The following is a 19,493-nucleotide window of genomic DNA, read 5'->3' as shown; positions in this document are numbered from 1 at the left end:
GTGGGCTGGGCTTGATGTCAAGCCCCGCCTTCCCGCAGGCTGCAGCGAGTGTCCCTCAACTGGAGGGCTGCTTGTAGGCTACTTTGTCAGCTCGACACCAGATGGCGCCGTTGCCTTGGGTTGACATTGTGTGCTGAGAAAATGGCATTTTCTCAGTTTATGTTATCTCTAAGTGAAAATATAGATCTATAGATTTAACGTATAGTGACGACAGTCACGCAACCTTACTGCCTAAATTAGCCTACAGTAAGATGAATCCTTGTTTCATCTTACTGCAAAAGTGCCTTAACCTGTTTTTTGACGGTTTATGCTGGAAGATATGCGATTTTGACCAGTGTTGTAGTGAAATAATAATTGTCCTTGATGTGCAAAGCAATCACATGAAATATGTAGCCTATAATCTCTCTCTTCTTCTACCCTGCATGATCTTTTGGTGAAGGTGGTTTTCCAGCATCAATGACCAAGGTAACAGGTAGGCTGAAAGCCTTAATCTAATGTTGATTTCTGTTGTGTGTGTGTGTGTGTGTGTGTGCCATGGGGTGGGGTTCACTGAATCATTGTTACGTCATGTGATGTTATTTAGTTGACCCAAAGAGGAGATGAGTGTGACACAAGCCCAATTAAATAAGCTACTGCCAAGGACAGCTTGTAAACATACCCTACAATTACCTGTACAAACTCTGTGGAATAGTTGAACTCTTTCCATCTGAGTAGCCTGCTCTGGCCCTATGCTCAGAGCAAAAGCCAGCTTTCTGTTGATGAACTGAGCTATTGCTCTGTTTGGGATTTCGGAACAGGAACATAATTTATTACTGCAGGAAAAACAAACAGAATTATGCTGACACTTAGCCAGTCATAATTACTCCTCCACCTGCAGGTGGTGGCGGTGAGATTATGAGGTCCGTCAAGGCGTTTCTGAGTGATAGATCTCGTGCTTATATGCCTACTGCATGCCTGTTCAAACACAGACATATTTTAAGTGGAAGGCCCTCTCGGCTCAATAAACTTTATAGCCAAAACTTGGCTTTTTTTCCAGCATTTGAACAGCGGTTAAAGTCGGACAGATGTGAATTTATGGAACCTGTCCCTCATTCTCTTACCTAGCCATTAGCTTAAGTGACACGACAAGGCCCAGGGAAATCCAAACCAATAAGGGTGATTACTTTAAAAGATCACACAATCTGTTCATATTCCCGTAATGAGTCCGACATTTCGCTGATTGATTAAACTACAGGGCGTAAATATTTTACAGGGTTGTGTCACTCAAGTTATTGTTCCTGATTTATACACCAGCGAAATGAAATAAACATGTTTATTAAGCTGGGCCTAACTTTCAAACAAGCTTTTGTGTTATTTTCTTGTGAAAGACTTCCTCCTTGAATGGGTTGACGCCATAGCTCTTCAGGGGTAGTTCACTATGGAGTCACACACCAGCCGTCTCTCTAATGGACAACTGAACATTACAATGTTTTAAATACTTAGGTTATATGATGTATGCCTGCAGCATTAGGCCACTGGCGGGATAAGTGGAGTGGACAGTCAGCAGTTCTGTCAAATCAGGTAAGTACCCATTTCATCAAATTTTCCCCAAAAGATTCAATCAAACTTATATGGTGTTAAACCAATATTGACGTTTATAGAGGGTAAATCTGATACTTTCTCCTCATTTTCATGCATTGGTCTGCTGGAGTCTTTTATAAGCCAGGCCTCCTATAGGTAGAATGCTCTTGACTTATTTACTTCCAAGGAATAATGTCTTGTACATCAGCTATATAGGTGTTTAAAATGAGATCTGTCTCTTAAAGCAACATAAAGTACAAGTTGTTATTTATTTCAATGTTCATTTTTTAACTAAATGGATACACCTTTAGGGTCATTCTTTCAGTAAGGTTCCAATCAGGGTTCCTTGAGGGTCTATTGGACTGTCATTGGAATAACATTGGACATTGGAAAATAACAATAAAATGGTACCAATTTTGTCCAAAAGTGGTGAAAAGGGTTCCATGATACACCAAGGTTACATAGAGCAATATTGGGTGTTCCAGGTAAACTGTGGTATTGAGAGAGACACTATTCTACCTTCTAAGTAGTGTACCATCAAAATGTGTATTGATGTTATTTTAAGATTTAAAAAAATCTCAACAAAAATCTCACAGTCCTCCTTCTTCCTCTTCCCTTGTCCTCTACTTCACCTTCCACTGGACAGAAAGGCAGCAGTGATTGTCAGCGGTTGGCCTACTTATGCAAACGCATGATGTAGCAGGTAGCTGAACACATGCATGCAAATCGCACTCAGTAAGGTTCATCTTAGACTGATGACTGTCCGCCAGAGGGACTAGACAATTTGTCATTCAAACAGATTTGTATCATTTTTTTTGTACATTAGCTAAATTAGCAGCAGCCGCACGAGAGTGTGAATGAATAAATATTCAACAGCCTGTTATGGTCATAAGCCATCTGACTGAACAGATGCTAAATGGGCGTACCTCTCCATATAGCAAGTCTTGTTCACTATAGAATCCCCAATGGACCACTCAGCCATTCAGACTTAATCAATGCCACCTGTGTTAGGAGATTGCCATATAACTTAGGCCTTTTCTCCAATAATAGTTAAGGCACATTTGAACAAATTCTGCATGGTTTTGGTCTTTTTGTTCTCATATCATATCCCCTCACCACCACATAAATGTGAAATCACCAGTTATTGACCTTTATTTACATTAATCCACATACTAGTGAGACTAGTGAGATTGATTCTACCCTAAGTAGCCACAGGTCAAGGAGAAGCCATTAAGAATAATGCAACAACACTCAAAGCAACCTAACACATGTCAGCACAAGTGCAACCAAACAGAAAGTGCAATAGAAGTAGTTATCATGCAGTGAATAGTTTTCTTTTTTTGTTGTCAATTTAAAAATGAGTTTTATGTAATAAGTAAGTATAAGTAAGTATGCATAGGGACAGGCACAATGGGATGCAGAAATATTTAACTGCCTAGAAATGCTGTGGGTGAACCCACCTGCTAGCAAATTTGAATTTGCTTGTCTGGGTTCACCCAGGTTATTGAAACTTGTCACCATTTTTACATTTCATTATTATTAATATCAACATTTATTTCTAAAGACTTCAAAGATTTGTTCTGATATTGTTTCAGCTAACATTACAAATAACTTGCTACTTATACATGTAGCAATTCAAGTATTAAATTCCCAGTACTTATGTGTTCCAGGTGATAGATTATACACTTATTTGGCATAACTGAATAATTAGGGAAACAATTAGAAGAAATCCCTTTTTGGATAAAAAGAATCACTCAACCATCAGGTTGTGATTTGAATAAAAGCTGTAATGAAGGTTTTAAGTGACAGTGATTCAAATTATAATAAGTGATTTCCTATTCAGTAGAGTAGCATTGGACTCACTCTGCTTTATAAAAAGGTTGATCCTCAAACCAAAGATCCTTGATTACTAACACTCTGTTTCAACCATCTCTGCTCAAATCATGTGTCAGAGAAAGAAATTAACAAGGAAGGGATGCCACCACAGTCCAACCATTGATCCCCAAAATCTGCAGAGCTCAGTTGCTGCAACTGAGGTGTTGGGATTTATCGTCATAAGAGCTATCCAGAGAATTGCACTATAAAGTAATTTAATACCTATTTAAAAAGGATATTTATTTTTCATTTTAGCAGACCAGCAACTTATTTAGCCTTCAGAAATGTACTAGTAGATGGTGATGTTCTACAGGGCCGTTGAACTTTGGCCGTTAAATCCCTCTGTCCTGCTTCTGAAGTGGTGGGCCACTGGCCACTGGAGCTACTCTGAGCCCAGTAATCGGAATGCAACTGGCCAGTAGTCTCTGTATAGGCACTTTTCCCCGTCCACACCATCCCTCCAGTGACAAGGGTGCCGGCTTGGCGTTCACAAGGCCCCGGCCGCCTTCCCTCGGCCAGTTAAAAATGCATTTAATCACTATATAAACACGTTGTTGTGCCGAGCTGTGCCGTGCTCCCCAGACCACCGCGTGCTTAATCACTGCCCTTACACGCACTGCTAATAAAAACACCCTGTTTTGGTCAGACACTCATCATTTCTGTGTCTTTTATTATTTTAATTATATATCTATTTTTTCCTTTCCCCCTCCCTGTAACACAAATGAAATGGACTTGGGTGACATCACCATCAGCGCCTGATTGCTTTACTTTCCCTTCATTAGCTTAATTATTTGACTATCAGTAAACCTGCCTTAGTAATTCATATTTGAAAGCTGCAGGACATAAATAAGGATCCTCCTCGCCTGTTTTAACACAACGCCTCACGTGGTCCTCCTCCACTCTTCGCATGTTAATCAGCGCTGCTTTATCAGCCGGCAGGAGAGAACAAGGAGAGGAGGAGGGAGGAGGGGATTAAAAAACAGAATAAGAAGGGAGGGATGCAGTGAAAAAGGACGAGCCAAAAGTGTAGTTGAGAAATCTTCCATTAACCCTTTGCAGACGGCCCATTCTAATTTCGGTACCCCAGTACCGATGACGTTCAGTCTAATAACTCCGCCATACCCCAACCAATTTTATCACTGAAAACTTCCTCAAAAACGTCACATCATAGGCTTTCTGGCGATATGATTGGTTAAAGGGATTTGTGGAATTTAATTTCTTTACTACTCGTGAAGGAAAAATCAAGAGTTGGCGTCTCCCTCCACTAGAGGAATAACAGAAGGAAGCACTATGCATCGTTGATCTTGACGTCGTCTAAAGGAGAAACTACTGGATCATCTGAGGTAAAAACAAGTCTTTTTATGTTATTATTACTTGTTATCCATGTTATTACTTCAAAATCGTTTTTAAAAGTTATTTTTGCTGGCAATTACACCTTGTATGCATGGCCGTAACATAATGCGTGTGTGTGTTCACTTCAGCTGATGACAGCTGGTATTTTAGCACACCGTAATCTTTAGTAAACTCATCATTTTCAGTCATTTTTGGGGGGCTACTATATGTCAACCAAGATTACAGACCTACTAAGACTGAAACTTTAACGATTTGTTCTATTTTGAACGATGTTGCTTGCTTGTCATCTGATAGAAAACTAGCTAAGTTAGGTAACGTTAGCATCAGGAGAGGCTGCAACATGTCCTTGACGCGTAGTCGCGATAAAGTTCACTCCCGTGCTTCATGACTGCCAACTTTATGTCAAGTACACCTAATCGGTATTTTATTGTCAAATAAACCTTTCATTCCTTCGTAATATGTATAGCACAATTTACAGTTGTTTGTAGCCAAGTTGCTTAGCTTACTTAGATAGAAACATCTGACATGAATGACAACGTTAATATTATGTTACCGACGTGAAGACTGTGTTGATCACCGATGGTGTAACGTAAGGATTTTATTCATTGACTGCTGTTTTCAGGAATACATGACTGAAGATTTGTTATAAATGTGTCTTAGTATTGTTTAGCTTTTAGGCTGTAAGGTTGGCTGCTACGATTATGAGGTTTTTGGGTGGCTAACTATGATGGGAGCTCATACACCCAAACCTGCTCGTCGACACATTATTTTCTAAGGGGGTGTTTTGTCTTAACGCAACTGCAGTAGCCTATGCACGGTGTGTATGTGTATGCAAACGCTGTTTAGATGTTTTCTGTCATCTCCTGACTCATGTTCATGAATCAATTTTTGCTTGTAAGCTGGTATGCTATGTATGGTTTAGCCAAGGCAATAACACTTACTGTAGTGAGCTCTGAGACTAATGTTACCTCTCCAAGCAATATTGGAGTCCTCCAGTGACTAATACTTTTAGTGAAAAGAGTCATGGTTGGTGGTGATTAAGATTATGTGGAAGTAATGTAAAATAAAACTAAACAACCTATTTACTATCAGACCTGTGTTTTGTTATTTTAGATGGAGGGAGAGAAGTACGTGCAACTGGGGTGAAAGCAGCCGACTGCTGATGGCAAATATGACTCCAAGGACCACGATGGCATGGACATGGGACATGGATGGGTAGCTTCTGGATGAAGAAGAAGACAATGATGTGCTACAGGAGGAGATAATCTTCCATCATCCTCAGCTGGGTAAGCATGTTTGTGTGTGTGTGTGTGCGTCCATCTGGGCGCAAGCACATTTCTGGTTGTGATAAGAGTGTTGCTTATAACAATAATGAGAGGGATTATAGTGATAATAGTTTGGTTAGATTTGTAATTCAATTTCTATATTTCTTATCTGACAATTTCTTTATTTTGAGTTTGGTCAAGTCCCATGTCAGGTAGAAAGCATACACTTTGCCTATCCTTCCAACACAGACAGAGACACCAACTCCAATAGCATTTACACCCCATCGTCTGCTAGGCTTAGATGGACACACACACACACACACACACACACACACACACACACACACACACATACACAACCATGCCACAGCTGGGACAATGCACACACCACGGATCTGGTGTGAATGTGGCGTTAGTGTATCACCTTATGTGTGGGGCAAATTATATGGATAATTATATATTGTATCGAATTATATGCTGTATGGTTGTTAAATGTATTGAATTTCTTCTAACGTTTTAATTGTTTATATATATGTGTGTGAATGTTAGTATGAATTGATGTTTTGTTCACCATGTAAGATTTGTTGATCTTTGTTGTCTTGTCATTCTTGTAGTTCTAATAGTTACTGCATGTTTGTAAACATATGTTTATGTTATTTACCTGAAGTTGTTGTTCCTGGTTATTTAATCACATTGTTTAGACACAGACTTTTCTAAATAAAATTATTTATTTCCCATGACATGTGCCAGTGTCTCTATATTCTTGTTTTCATAGTAGAATGAAGCACACGGAGAAGCAGTTACAATCAGCTAGTCTGTCTTTCAGCCTTTATCTGTCCTCCCCACAATTGATTTAGCCTCTTCAGAGTACAGTAAGACATCCCATATTGAGCTTGTTTTGATGGTAAAACAGCTTATTTTTTTACATGACCATTATATCTGTATTTTTAGGTCAGATGCCAAACCCGGGAAATGAAAACATTCTACTCTTTTAAAAATTCTACTTGTTACTTTTATGAGTAAATTAATCATAACTTCTGAACCAAAAGGTGATAAATTGATTCTGTTTTTTCACTGAGGAGAACACAACACTGGCTATCCTTTGCACACTATATCTACAACAGACATTAGGTGAAAAGAAAGATTCATCTTGACAAATTGATATTTTCACGTTTTTGATGTTGAATTTTGAAGGTTTTGTTTAAAAAAACAATGTGTGTTACCCTCAAACTTATTAACTATGATATGTACCATTTTAAAGGTCTAGTTCTCCTGATTACAATGGTGGGTATATCTTATCTCTGTCATGTAGCATGGCCACACAATAAGCCTTTTGTCTCACAAGGGCATCAAGTATGAAAAACGGAATGTTTCGTGTCGTCTGCAAAGGTCTAATAAATTTATCATAACTTTTGAACAAAAGGTGACACATTTATACTGTTTTTATCACTGAGTAGAGGACAAAAATTAGATTAATCTTGACAAACTGATATGTTTGTGTTTTTTGGGGTTGAATTTTAAAGATATTTTTTAAAAATTATGTATGTTCTCCTCAAACTTATTAATTATATTTTATACCATTTGAAAGGGCTATTTCTCCTGATTAGAGTGGTTGGTATATTGTATCTTTGTCATGTAGCATAATCATACAATAAGCCTTTTTGTGCCATAAGGCCATCGAGTATGAAAAAATGGAATGTTCGGCACAGTCTGCAAAGGGTTAAGCGTTATTGTGTGGTAAGTTTTGGCCAGGGCAGCCATTTTGCAGGATTTATAAACACCTGTTTTTATGCCCCAGTTGTCCTCATTTTCCACCTGATCTGAAGGTCTCGCTGCATTAAAGATCAGTGTTTGACAAGAACCTTGAAGAGGCACTATAAAACGTTATCTTTTTGACTCTTGGAAGTTTTCCGTCCACGCAAAATGATCAAATGAAGATCATTCATTTGCATTTTCCATCAACATCAAGTTGACTGCCAGAATTCCATACATTTAAACCAGATGTCAAAACAGGGACGTACCTTAGGATGCCCTCTACATCAGTGTTAAATGGCTATGTTAACGTCATTTCTGACAAATAAATGCCCATCTGGGCATCTGGTATAAATCTCTTGCTTTGATGCTGAAATATCAAAAAAGTTTACCTCTAGTTCTCTGTCTTTTTAGATAAAACCTTGGATCTAATAATATTTCAACACGGCCTCCTTTCAGTATTCTTGAGACACCATTGTTTGTATTTGCTCATCTGAGCCACTTTGTTTCTCATTTAGTGCCAAGACTGTATGAGCACCTGAGTTTTTTTGAGTGACACACAGAACAGCTATAGGGCCGTGTATAGAGCAGTGGTTCTCAAAGTGGGGTCCAGTGACCCCCTGGGGGTCCTTGACCCATAGGGCAGGGGTCCAAAAAATAATTTGCTTTAAATTATAAAGTTGTTTATCAAAATGGATATCTACAGATGGTGACCCTTTTCACCAATAAAACAAGCAAATTGTGTCTATTTGCTCCCACCCACATTAACATTTCACTTGAATCAGTTCACAAACACGCTACCTAGCTGATGAATGTGGGGAAATGCATGAGTCAGTCAACGTTGTGAAGTGATGCACAATCCAACATTTACATAATACCAATTTGCACACCACTGCACGCCATGAAAACCAAAACATTTGAGAACCCCTGGTATAGAGGATTGTGAAGAGAAACTTGCCTGAATTGATCAAAAGCATATTGAATTATAATCAATATTCATACCCCTTATCTTTACAAATGTAGATGTGGATTCCCTCATTTATTTCAACAATTCTCAATGAAATATTTAAACATGACTGGAACTCCTATAATCCATACTTGAAAAAAATCCTTAATTTGTAAAAACGTAAAATGTTTTAAACTAGGCAAATTTACACTCTGCTGGCTGTAAGGAAAAGTGTAATGTATCCAGTTGAGAAAGGCATCTTTGCGCCTTCAGTCCATGCAATACAGCAACTTTATATTCACCAATCAAACATGAGCATGTTGATTACTATGTGTGTACAGTGCACTCACACAGAAAACAGCCATTCCAATACAACATGGGCATGTATTTAGAGGAGGACTGTCCTCTATCTTTTTATTTTCCTTTTCTGTACATTGACATGGCATTTGCAGATAAATATACCTGGTTTTGTCCATTTAAATCATTTTCAATACAAATAAATTACAGTTACAGTGATAACAGTTACAGTGACAACAATGACTTGAAAAACACAAACTTCCATTGCACTTTTTGTGTCTCATGAATCCCACAGAATGGTAATTTTTGTCGTGTTATTCCAAATGCAACAGAGCAACACATTTTTCAACACGTTCAAGTCAAAGGACATTCACAGTCTTCACCTTTTTATATACAAATAAAATGTCTTGGTTTGGCATGCTGAAAAATACATAGTGTCTTGAGGATCTGTGTGGCATTTGTAAACTATGTTTATGAACATAGTTTAAATACAAAATACAACATACAAAAGAAATTAAGCTGAAGATGTCCCTAAGTTAAGATCCTTTTACAATTTGCATGCAAGTTTGTGTTTGTATGTGAATGTGAGAGACAGACATATAGATATATGGGGAGAGAGAATATGTTTGTCTGTGTGTCTGACCTACACAGAAAAGGAGAGGGACAGAGAAATCAGGTTTAGTGTAAATGTGTGGCCTTCTGTCATTCACTGTTCGAAAATTGTGTAAGAATTTTGTTTTCTTATATTGCTGACATCAATTTGAAAACAAAAACACGCACCATAATTCATAATGATACACTTGTTACTATTTTCAGCTGTTTACTGTTTGTGTGTGTTTGTATTTGAATATGTGTATGTGTGGGCAGTCTCATGTTTAGTCTGTTGAAAGGTCATGAACTGTGACCAATGGCTCTTCTGTAGACAGTGATCCGAAAGGCTTCTGGCTCCATCCATCAAACATGTAGGAGGCCACATCCCACATCCTCACCCATTGGCCTCGTTTTCTAATCACAACCCCGCTCCGATCTTTCGATCGGGCACTTCTACTGCGTCCATGTCATCGTCGGAGAACGAGCTGTGTGCGTGGTAGCCAACCTCCATGCCATTTTGCAGCAAGTCTGCAGGCCGTGCCATGGTTGCCATTTCGACCGTGTAGCCATGGTGATGACGTTCTTCATCCTCATCTTCTTCCTCTTCCTCATCCTCTTCCTCCTCCCCTTCTTCCTCATCCAAGTCATTGTGATCGATGACTCCCGCTCTCCGGCCCTCCCCTCTTGTCTTCTCATTGGCCGTCTTTGTCCCTTCTCCACGTTGGCGTTCTACTTCCAATTGGGCTGCTTGCTCTTTGGCCTTGCGGCTGCGCTTCCATTTCATCCGCCGGTTTTGGAACCAGATTTTTACCTGGCCAAACAAACACACACACAACACGCAAATACACACAGGCACAGTAATAATATATATATATATATATATATACCGGTATAAATATAGGAAAGTCAGAAGTCACTATTATGCACAGTGTATTGCTGTCCTTTTTCTCCCTCTTTATCTCTTTATTGCTCACACACACACACACACACACACACACACACACACACACACAGACATGCTCACCTGTGTCTCTGTCAGCATGAGCGAGGTGGCCACCTCGAAGCGTTTGGGCCGGGACAGGTACTTGTTCAGCTTGAACTGGTTCTCCAGCTCCAGGAGCTGCTGACTGGTGAAGGCCGTCCGTGGCCGGCGACATTTACCCATTAGCCCCGACTGTGGGGATGCTGGAAGCAGGAGAGGGGTGAAGGGCAAGTAAAGACGTCAGTGAGCAACATCAGAGCAAGTGCTAGACCTTTCAAAGTCAACTGATAGGTCTGTAGAGACCTTCTATATGTTATGACAAGTAAAGCAATAGAGAGAGAGAGAGAGAGTTCTAAACAATAGTCTCTCATGGCTGTAGCACAAGCTTTTGGGAAACGGCCAGTTTCATGATGTAAAAGTGTTCCATTTTTATATTCTCTGCCTGTGGACATTTATCTAACATAGTAATTTACAAAACGGTTATGATGCCTTTGATGAGCAGGAAAAAGAGCTGTTAATGCACTTGGGAATAAAAGTTTAAGACCATTCATAAGAGGACATGCTATTCATGTCTAAAATTTTATGAGATTTGTGTGTCTTTTATAAAATGCCAAGGACTTTAAGGCACCTACTTGATAAAGGATGAGTCTCTCTTTCTCTCCCTCTCTCTTACACACACACACACACACATGCCCAAATTTGCCCGCCATCATTAACGGTAATAGCTTTACTTGGCTTTATTGTTGATGTGAGGACACAAGAAGCAGAGCTGTAAGGCCATAAAACGCCAGAGCACACCATTAACTTAATGAAAATTCGATGAACGCTTTTGGGATTTTATTGATGAACTACAGAATGTTTAAGGTGTTTGTTCATATAGTTTCACCCCACACAAAGACAACTTTTACTCATTTGACATTTATGGGAAATAAACACGCCTAGACAAAAAAATATATATCTTTAACTATTCATTTTGATTTGAGAAGAACAATTTATTGTCTATCTGTTCAAACATAGGCCCTACAAGTATTATTATTATTATTATTATTATTATTATTATTATTATCTATTCAATCATTTCGCAGTGTTAAAAGCATAGGCCTATGTCCTTAGACCAGTGTTTCTCAAACTTTTTCTGACCAAGGACCACTTAACCATAAAAAAAAAAAACTGACGGACCACTTAGCTAAAAAAAAAAAAAAAGAGTAGACCTACTTCAACAGTATATTTACAAAATAGGCCTACTCAGTGAACCACCTTGCTTATTGTCTTTGCAAGTTGCTTATTGTGTCAGAGGATTTATATGATTTAAACTGGCGTACATAGGCAGTGTTACAGAACTGTTTGGATTTAGATACAGGTTGTTTCAATATTGCAAACAACTCATCTATATTATATTTTACCACGTACAGTATGCTCGCGGACCACTTGGGGTAGCTTGCGGACCACCAGTGGTCCCCGGACCACACTTTGAGAAACACTGCCTTAGACTAAAGAGACCGAAGTGGAACGCGAGAAGACGACCAACTTTATAGGATTGGGCTGAAATAAGTTAACACGTTGCACATACTATAGACCAGTCATGAAATATTGTGCGCTAGTTTAGTTAGTTATCAACAATTATATTGGTTAAGGACACCGCCACTTTACATTAGTCATTTAGTTTACGAGGATATAGGCCTAGTTAAATTGTGATTTGTTAGATTATAAACAGAGATGGGGAAGCATACAGTTTGCAATACATCATAAATTAAATCGAAAATAAACACTTAGCCTACATAGTCTTAATTCTCGTTCAACGTTGCTTCCTCTTTGTCGCTGCTGGGTAAACATGATTTCAGTTTAATAAATAATGAAAATGCAATTATAAATGTCAAGAATATTTGCTTAAATATTAACCATGTTATTACCCTCCTCCTTCCCGCTTTCTGTTCCCACCTATACCTCACCTTTGGATCAGGAACAAAAAGTGTTTTTACAGCATTTTGAAGCGGTTAGCTTCAATGCTTTGGTCGTGGTCGTAAAGTGATCAAATACACCTTTACTCTGAGATAAAATGTGAAACCTTTTTAGATAGATTAATTGATGTTTGGTCTTCCTGAACGCCAAAGCAGCTTTGACTGATTATTAAACAAGTATTGTGCATTCAGCCAATGGTGAGTGGACAGATTGTTTTTGAATTTCAGGTAATTAAGTTAAAATATTTTCCCTCTTCAGGTGAGGTTATCTCATTGCGTTTTATCAGTACAGTATCAGCTCTAGATGTCATTATGTTTGCGTAAAGTGCTGCTTCAAACTTCAAAGAGAAAGGGCATGGTGTGGCGTGTGTGTGTGTCTGCGTGCGTGCGTGCGTGTGTGTGTGTGTGTGTGTTTGTTTCCACCTGGCTATGAATACAGTAATGTTAAAGACGTTTTTCATTAAAGTAATTAAACATACTCGTCTGGAAGGCGCTGTATAAAGAGAATGCGGCCTGTCCGCGAGTGTGTGTGTGCGCCGGCAAATTAATAGTTTTACGGCATTTCGTTTTTCAGTGGAAGTAGTAGTTGAATTAAAGCAAACTTACTGCCGAACTCAGGAAGCCGCGGCACCATGATCCCCGCCCGAATCCAGTGCTCCAGTGGGAAAGAACTAGCCATAGTCGCTGCTTTTAGGTGATCCGGGTATGGCTGGGTTAGTTGCGTGAATCCAGAGTATGCAAAGGCAGGATGTTGTCCTCCCAGGGCTGATATAGGGTACATGGGTGTATGGTACATGCCTGGTATTGCCCCCTGGGACAGTGAAGTGAGTCCTGTATGCGGGATATTAAGTAAACCCGGTTTAGGAATGATGCCGGTCTGAAGCTGGATTACACCCGGTGTTCCCCTGGGAGATGGGGTGTCTGCGCGCCGGCAGGACACGGGGCTCCCCGCTGGACTGTCGTTACTCAGTCCCGGAGAGAGGTCCCGACTGGACCGGTGGGTTTCGTCTGCCAGCAAGGCATCAATACGAAAGTTCTTGGATCTTTCCATCTTGGCGCTATAGCACAGCCTGGAGATCTCAATCTGACGAATCTTGCGCGAATAAGACTGCAGTTCCAACTTCGCAGTAGCGAGATGCAGCTCAGAGAGGCCGAGAAGAATAACGTTTATCACTAATCATCTTTCATATAAGTTATGAACGGCAGAATGGCATGCTTATTTCCGAAGAAGACCTGTCGGTTCTAACCTCGTTACATCCTGATTTGAGAAGACCTGTAGACCTTTTCAATATGGTGTTTTGATGCCATATTTGAATATAAGAGCTATATTCCGATACACTCTCCAAATGGCACAGGTATTAAAATAGTTACTAGATAAGTGAACCAGTTCAATGTGAATAGCAAACGGCAAAAGAAAAAGTAAAAGTGTCCAAAACCTCAAAAAATGCCCTGCTTCTTAGTAGCTATATTGTTCTTATCTGCTTCTGGAGATTCTGCAGGTGTTGGATAATCTTCGGTTTCACTTGACACCCAGTGTAACTTGTGTTACTAACGCGGCTCTCCACACCCACGGTCTTGTCCTTGGAATCCCACCCCAAGGTTCATCTGGGCTCTGATTGGCTAATCCAGTTGCCCCACGGGAGTCAGATCACTTGACAGTTTTCTAATTAACTAATTATGCTGTCGTTTGTCCAGTGGGCTCATGATTTTCAGGGCGCACGCGAGAAGCGTTTCCCGCACAACCAAAGCGTTTCTGATTTCTTTTCGTGGACAACAGAACGACATGAGGTAGCCTATGCATCGGTCATAGACCAATTTAAGGTTTTATCACCGCAGCCCTGCTCATTTGAAACAATGATGGAGGCGGGAATGTTTTCACAATCACTTGTTTTGAGGGCATACCCATCTTTGACTGAATTTGCTAATTTCACTACTAATCAAATATTGTGGCAGTTCACATGGCTATATTCGGAGCATAACATCATGAAGAAAGTGAGGATGCACACTTGAGTATGCGCAATGTGCAAACTCTATGCATCCACTATGCATCCAAACAGACCAGAGCCTTTCTGTTCATTTTCATTTTCAAGTGGTTTCATTTTTACCAGCAATATATATATCTATATATATCTATATATATATATATATATATATATATATGCGCGTGTGTGTGTTCTATTTGTTTATTTTATGTTATTATTATTATTATTATTATTATTATTATTATTATGATATTAATAGCAATAATAACAATAATAAATAATATTTAACTTTTTGGTATTTGGTAAATTATTTATCTTTCAATATGTAGGCTATAATATTAACGACTTGCTTATTTTAAAAGCAGAATTATCAAGGTCATGAAATTTAACGATCCGGAATTATACACAGGCCGTAAAATTGTGCATTAGGTAGATGATTTAGAATCATGTTGTAGTCTATACATCTTGAAGGCTTTGTGCACAATTTGCACTTGTGAAATTTTGTACTCACTAGCCATATTATCTTTGCGTGTATTTTTTATTTAAAGACATGGATTGTGTGTGTGTGTGTGTGTGTGTGTGTGTGTGTGTGAGAGAGAGAGAGAGAGAGAGAGTTTATATTTGTGTGTGAGCGCGCGAGTTTGCATCACGAATTCGGGTGGAGGGTCCATAATGCTGAAGTCTAGTCAAGTCAAATCAAGTTTATTTATATAGCACATTTCATACACAGAGGTCATTCAATGTGATTTACATAAACAAAAGCAAACAGTAATAGCAGATAAAATGAATATGTTGACTATAAATTAATATTATGACTAGAATGTAACAATATGCTATGATAAAATACATTTTATCATTTTATTTTCTCTTCTATTATGTTACTTTCACATTCACTAAATTCACTTTATGCAAATGCATTCAGTGGTCTGTCAGTGCGGATTTTTTCTTTAGGAAGCTTTAGTCTGGGTGTATAGCCTTTAGCCTGGTGGTATTTGGTACTGTGCTTAGCCTACTATTGGGAAATTATGTCAACCTCAGGATATCTAGGGACAATGGGAATAGCGGATGCTCTTTATGGGTTGACAGGAGTAATTCCACCACTATCACGGGATATTGGTCCTGCAGTTTGGGCATATTTTATTGAATGACGCTAAATTTGTCCTAGGCCCTACACCCTACACACAAGATAAACATTTATTGATAGAAGTGGCTAACCATCATTTGAAATCGAGGCATAGCCTAATATTAATAGCCTAAACGTAGGCTACCACGAAGTCTTCAAATGCGGCCTACTTTACGTCATTGGCGTGAATGTGATAGGCCTACATTAAAAGTTTAACATGAGATTAAAAGTTTCACATGAAGTTCCCAGAGATATATAGATTTTACTTAGACTATTTTTACTTTAGCCTATTGCAAATATGGTCAAGTGGAATTGATTATATCGCTGAGAAAAATCCCATATGCAACGCTTGCACCATCTTGATAGTAGATATTAATGAGATATAGTTTAAACATTTTAAATCAGTAGGCCTATCTGTGCGTTTGAAAGAAAAAATGCATGCCTAAATTCCGTCAAAGGCGAAAGGGTTAATATAGACATACCAGAATAACACACGGGATATAGGCTACTGTAGCAGCCCAACCAACTAAATTGCAATCTACTATCCACAATAGGCTACTGGCTAACAAGGAAATACAAATCGGCAGATTGAACCGAGCGCAGAAAATGTGCATGTTTTTGTGACGTCTGACCCGAGAAGATTGGAGCGGTGACACCTGCGAGGAATACGTCCCTCTCCCCTCCCCTGTCCTATCACCCAGATTACTGCCTGTCGTCGGCAGTGATATAGAGCTAATTTGCTCAAGGGAAATCAACGCCGGCAGCCAAGTGCTTTCCGCATATTCTAAAGCAACCTCTCTCCCCCGCGCCCGTTTCGCTACTTTTATGATTTAAAAGTAATTTAAATAGGCCGGCTACTGGTAAATCCGTCATTGGCACTCGGTGACAGAGGTGCACAAATTAAATTAAATCAATGCGAGCGGTACATGCGCGTGTCACATCTCAGGTTTAAGCGCGAAGGACTAGGCTACAACACGCACAGAGCTTCTCCCTCTCTCTCTCTCTGTTTGTGTGTGTGTGCATGCACAGAGACAAATGCTAACTTTTATAAATAACTAGAGGCCTACAGATTTATTTAAAACACGGGACCAATGTATTCAATAACATTTGTCTTCAGTTGGTGTAAAGTGCTGACTGCAGGTGATGAGGTCTATTTTGCATTCAGAGGGCAGGTATTGGTAGATATGTGATTTAGTACTGGCAGTCAGATAGCCTACCTTCAGTGAAACAATCAGTGATACTTTGGTTCTGCTTGTAGTAATGGTTCTCACTTGTCAGTGGTGATGTTGCTCTGTGATTTGAGAGAGGAGGGGAGGTGAGATGAGATGTCCAAATAACAGGAGGAAGAGAGGTGTGATTGACAGACATGCCATAAGAGAAGGGTGCCACAGACAGGAGTGTGATTGGTTTTCAGTTTAGTGTGGGGCTGGAATTGGATAGTGGAGCAGGCTGGTGTTCTTTAATCAGAACGGCACAGGTGGGATGAGCAGGGAAATATGTTTAAGTAGTGTTTGTGTGTGTGTGTGTGTGTGTGTGTGATGATATAAAGGAAGGGGACCTATATGCCTGATTACTGTATCCCTGTATCAGCAATTTTGTTTGGGATTTTACCATTTGTAGCATATTCATACAACTCTCCATAAAACTGCATGTATGCAACCATAGATTATACAGTACTTATATGTGCATACACAAATACACCTGTACTAAATGTAATAGATTGCGAAGTTGCTTAAACAGTATTGATCCAACTTCAGCACTATTTCTAATGTAGATCATTTGTATTTGCTGAATTAATATTTGTAAATATGGCTTTGCTTGTTTGGGATGATTAAGTCTTAATTAAAAGATGATTTAGTCTTAATTAGACTTTGTGAGGACATACTCCATTGTGATGACATACTTGTCATTTTTGCAGCAGGCTACTGTACAAACATCATATCACTACAAACACTGGGCTAATATTAGTTCTGTATCCATGATGACGATGCCAATGTAGAACAAAGTTTATCAATTAATTATATGGTCATAAAATGTGGTGCCTGTCACATTTACAGAACATTAAATAACCTTATCACCGATTATGGGCATTATCATTACCAGTCTTCAGTGATTTAATAGCAGTCGACAAACTAGCTCTTGTCTGGTCATCCTTTGTACTGACAGAGAATTCTAGAGTCAGCAGTTGGATTTCTTCTTGGGTGTTGATCTCTCTATCTCTGTCCTGATAAGGAACGTTTGGCACTAAATACCTGCTGGTGCGCTGTTTTTGCATATCTGAACAATATCAGTGTTTGTCCATGGATCATTGCTTTTGTCTTTAATCTTATTTTATAGATTTGATTTGGCTGTAAATTAATATGTTGATGCTCTCAAAGATTAGGTTCTTTGTGAGGAAGTAACTACAGTTCCCTTTATCAGTCAGCTATGCTATGACCAATCCTTCATTCCATCATTTTTATAATGTCTAAGGAATATATTAGAGTTGTCATCCACAACCTTTGAAGTTTGTGATATAATTTACTGGGGGTAAGGTTCCATTCTGGGAAATCCCACAACTGTATGTAAATATAACACATGTATGATGACTTGTACAAAGTGAATAGTTTGTATAATAAATATACATACATAGGACAAGTATGACATACATTGTATACGTCTAGACTAGACCCTAAAGTCCACTGTAAGTCAAGTTGAACTGTCAAAATTATATGAAGTATCATATCAATCTTGCTTCATGGGATGATACCTCTAGTCTTAAACTAATGTGTAAAACCATTGTTCATCTATCCATCCACTGATTTTTGGGTACAGTGCCATATAACCGTTACTCATAATTAAATTATATTCACAACCTTTGCATGATCACAGGAAGAGTTTTCATCAGCATGTTCAGCAACACCATGTCCAGAATTTGTTCTTAGAATACACTGTGTTTTTAGTGTTAAAGTACTAGAGTGCACAGTGTTCCCATTTGATAACACATTAGAGTAGGGGCAAGAGTTCTTTATATGGATGGTCACTCATGGTATGCATATGCAATTTGTATGTTCAGGAAACTTCCTCAGCTGATGGAGTAAAATGCTAATGTATGTGACTTCTCAGGTTGGCATCTGGTGGCTAAAGTCTTGGGGCGACACATCAGCTAATTCCCTCACGGGATCAAAAGTATATATACTTATATACCTCTAGCCTGTCGCAAACGTGCCATCTCCATCTCCTGCCTGCCCGGCCATTGATAAATGGTTTGGGCGCACAATGGCCTTTTTATGAAGTAAAAATCATCTTTCGGTCCCACCGTTAATTAGCCTAATTCCCACACTGCTCGAGAGGCTCGATAAATCACCTGGTTCCCGGTCGGACCTTGGGACCCTAATTAATGTCGCCTCATTAAGGAGATAAAGGTAATTTATTAGACTCGTTTTTTGTCGCAGCCTGTGGCCGTCATTCATTAACTAATATTGAACCTCGCTTGATGAGCCTTGAGCTGTAACTTATATCAGGGCTGGCGTGCAGGGAGGTTGGCCGTGGGAGGCGCAGGGCATATGTCTGTCACCCGGACCATAATGCACCAGCACTGAACGCTGACATCACCACAGATTCTGGATCACGGATCAGGTTAGGCTTTAAAGATGAAATATCAGATAGGATAGAGGGCTCTGCTCCTGATTTGTCCTACCATTGCCTGGCTGGGTCTTCATATATCTGTGGTATCAAAATTACCATCAGGGCAGAGAATACCTTCCAGTGGCGCAAAAAGTGGGTATGCGCTATATGCGGCGCATAGGGGCGCAGCTCCATGGGGGCGC

At 39.4% G+C, this 19,493-nt stretch overlaps 1 protein-coding gene across 1 annotated transcript; it reads right to left on the bottom strand.

Moving 5' to 3' along the window:
- Positions 1-9,556: 9,556 nt before the first annotated feature.
- On the bottom strand, positions 9,557-14,419 carry mnx2b (motor neuron and pancreas homeobox 2b). The gene is made up of 3 exons (XM_048235306.1): positions 13,186-14,419; positions 10,664-10,824; positions 9,557-10,450 (listed from the first exon to the last, which is right to left on the bottom strand). Exons 1-3 carry the CDS (start codon positions 13,628-13,630, stop codon positions 10,058-10,060), a joined length of 999 nt encoding a protein of 332 aa, XP_048091263.1. The 5' UTR covers positions 13,631-14,419; the 3' UTR covers positions 9,557-10,057.
- Positions 14,420-19,493: the final 5,074 nt, after the last annotated feature.

Source organism: Alosa alosa, chromosome 23, assembly GCF_017589495.1.
Source record: "Alosa alosa isolate M-15738 ecotype Scorff River chromosome 23, AALO_Geno_1.1, whole genome shotgun sequence".
In the NCBI taxonomy this organism is placed as follows: domain Eukaryota; kingdom Metazoa; phylum Chordata; class Actinopteri; order Clupeiformes; family Clupeidae; genus Alosa; species Alosa alosa.
The sequence above is the reverse complement of the archived record's forward strand: the minus strand, read 5'-3'. Positions and strand labels throughout refer to the sequence as shown.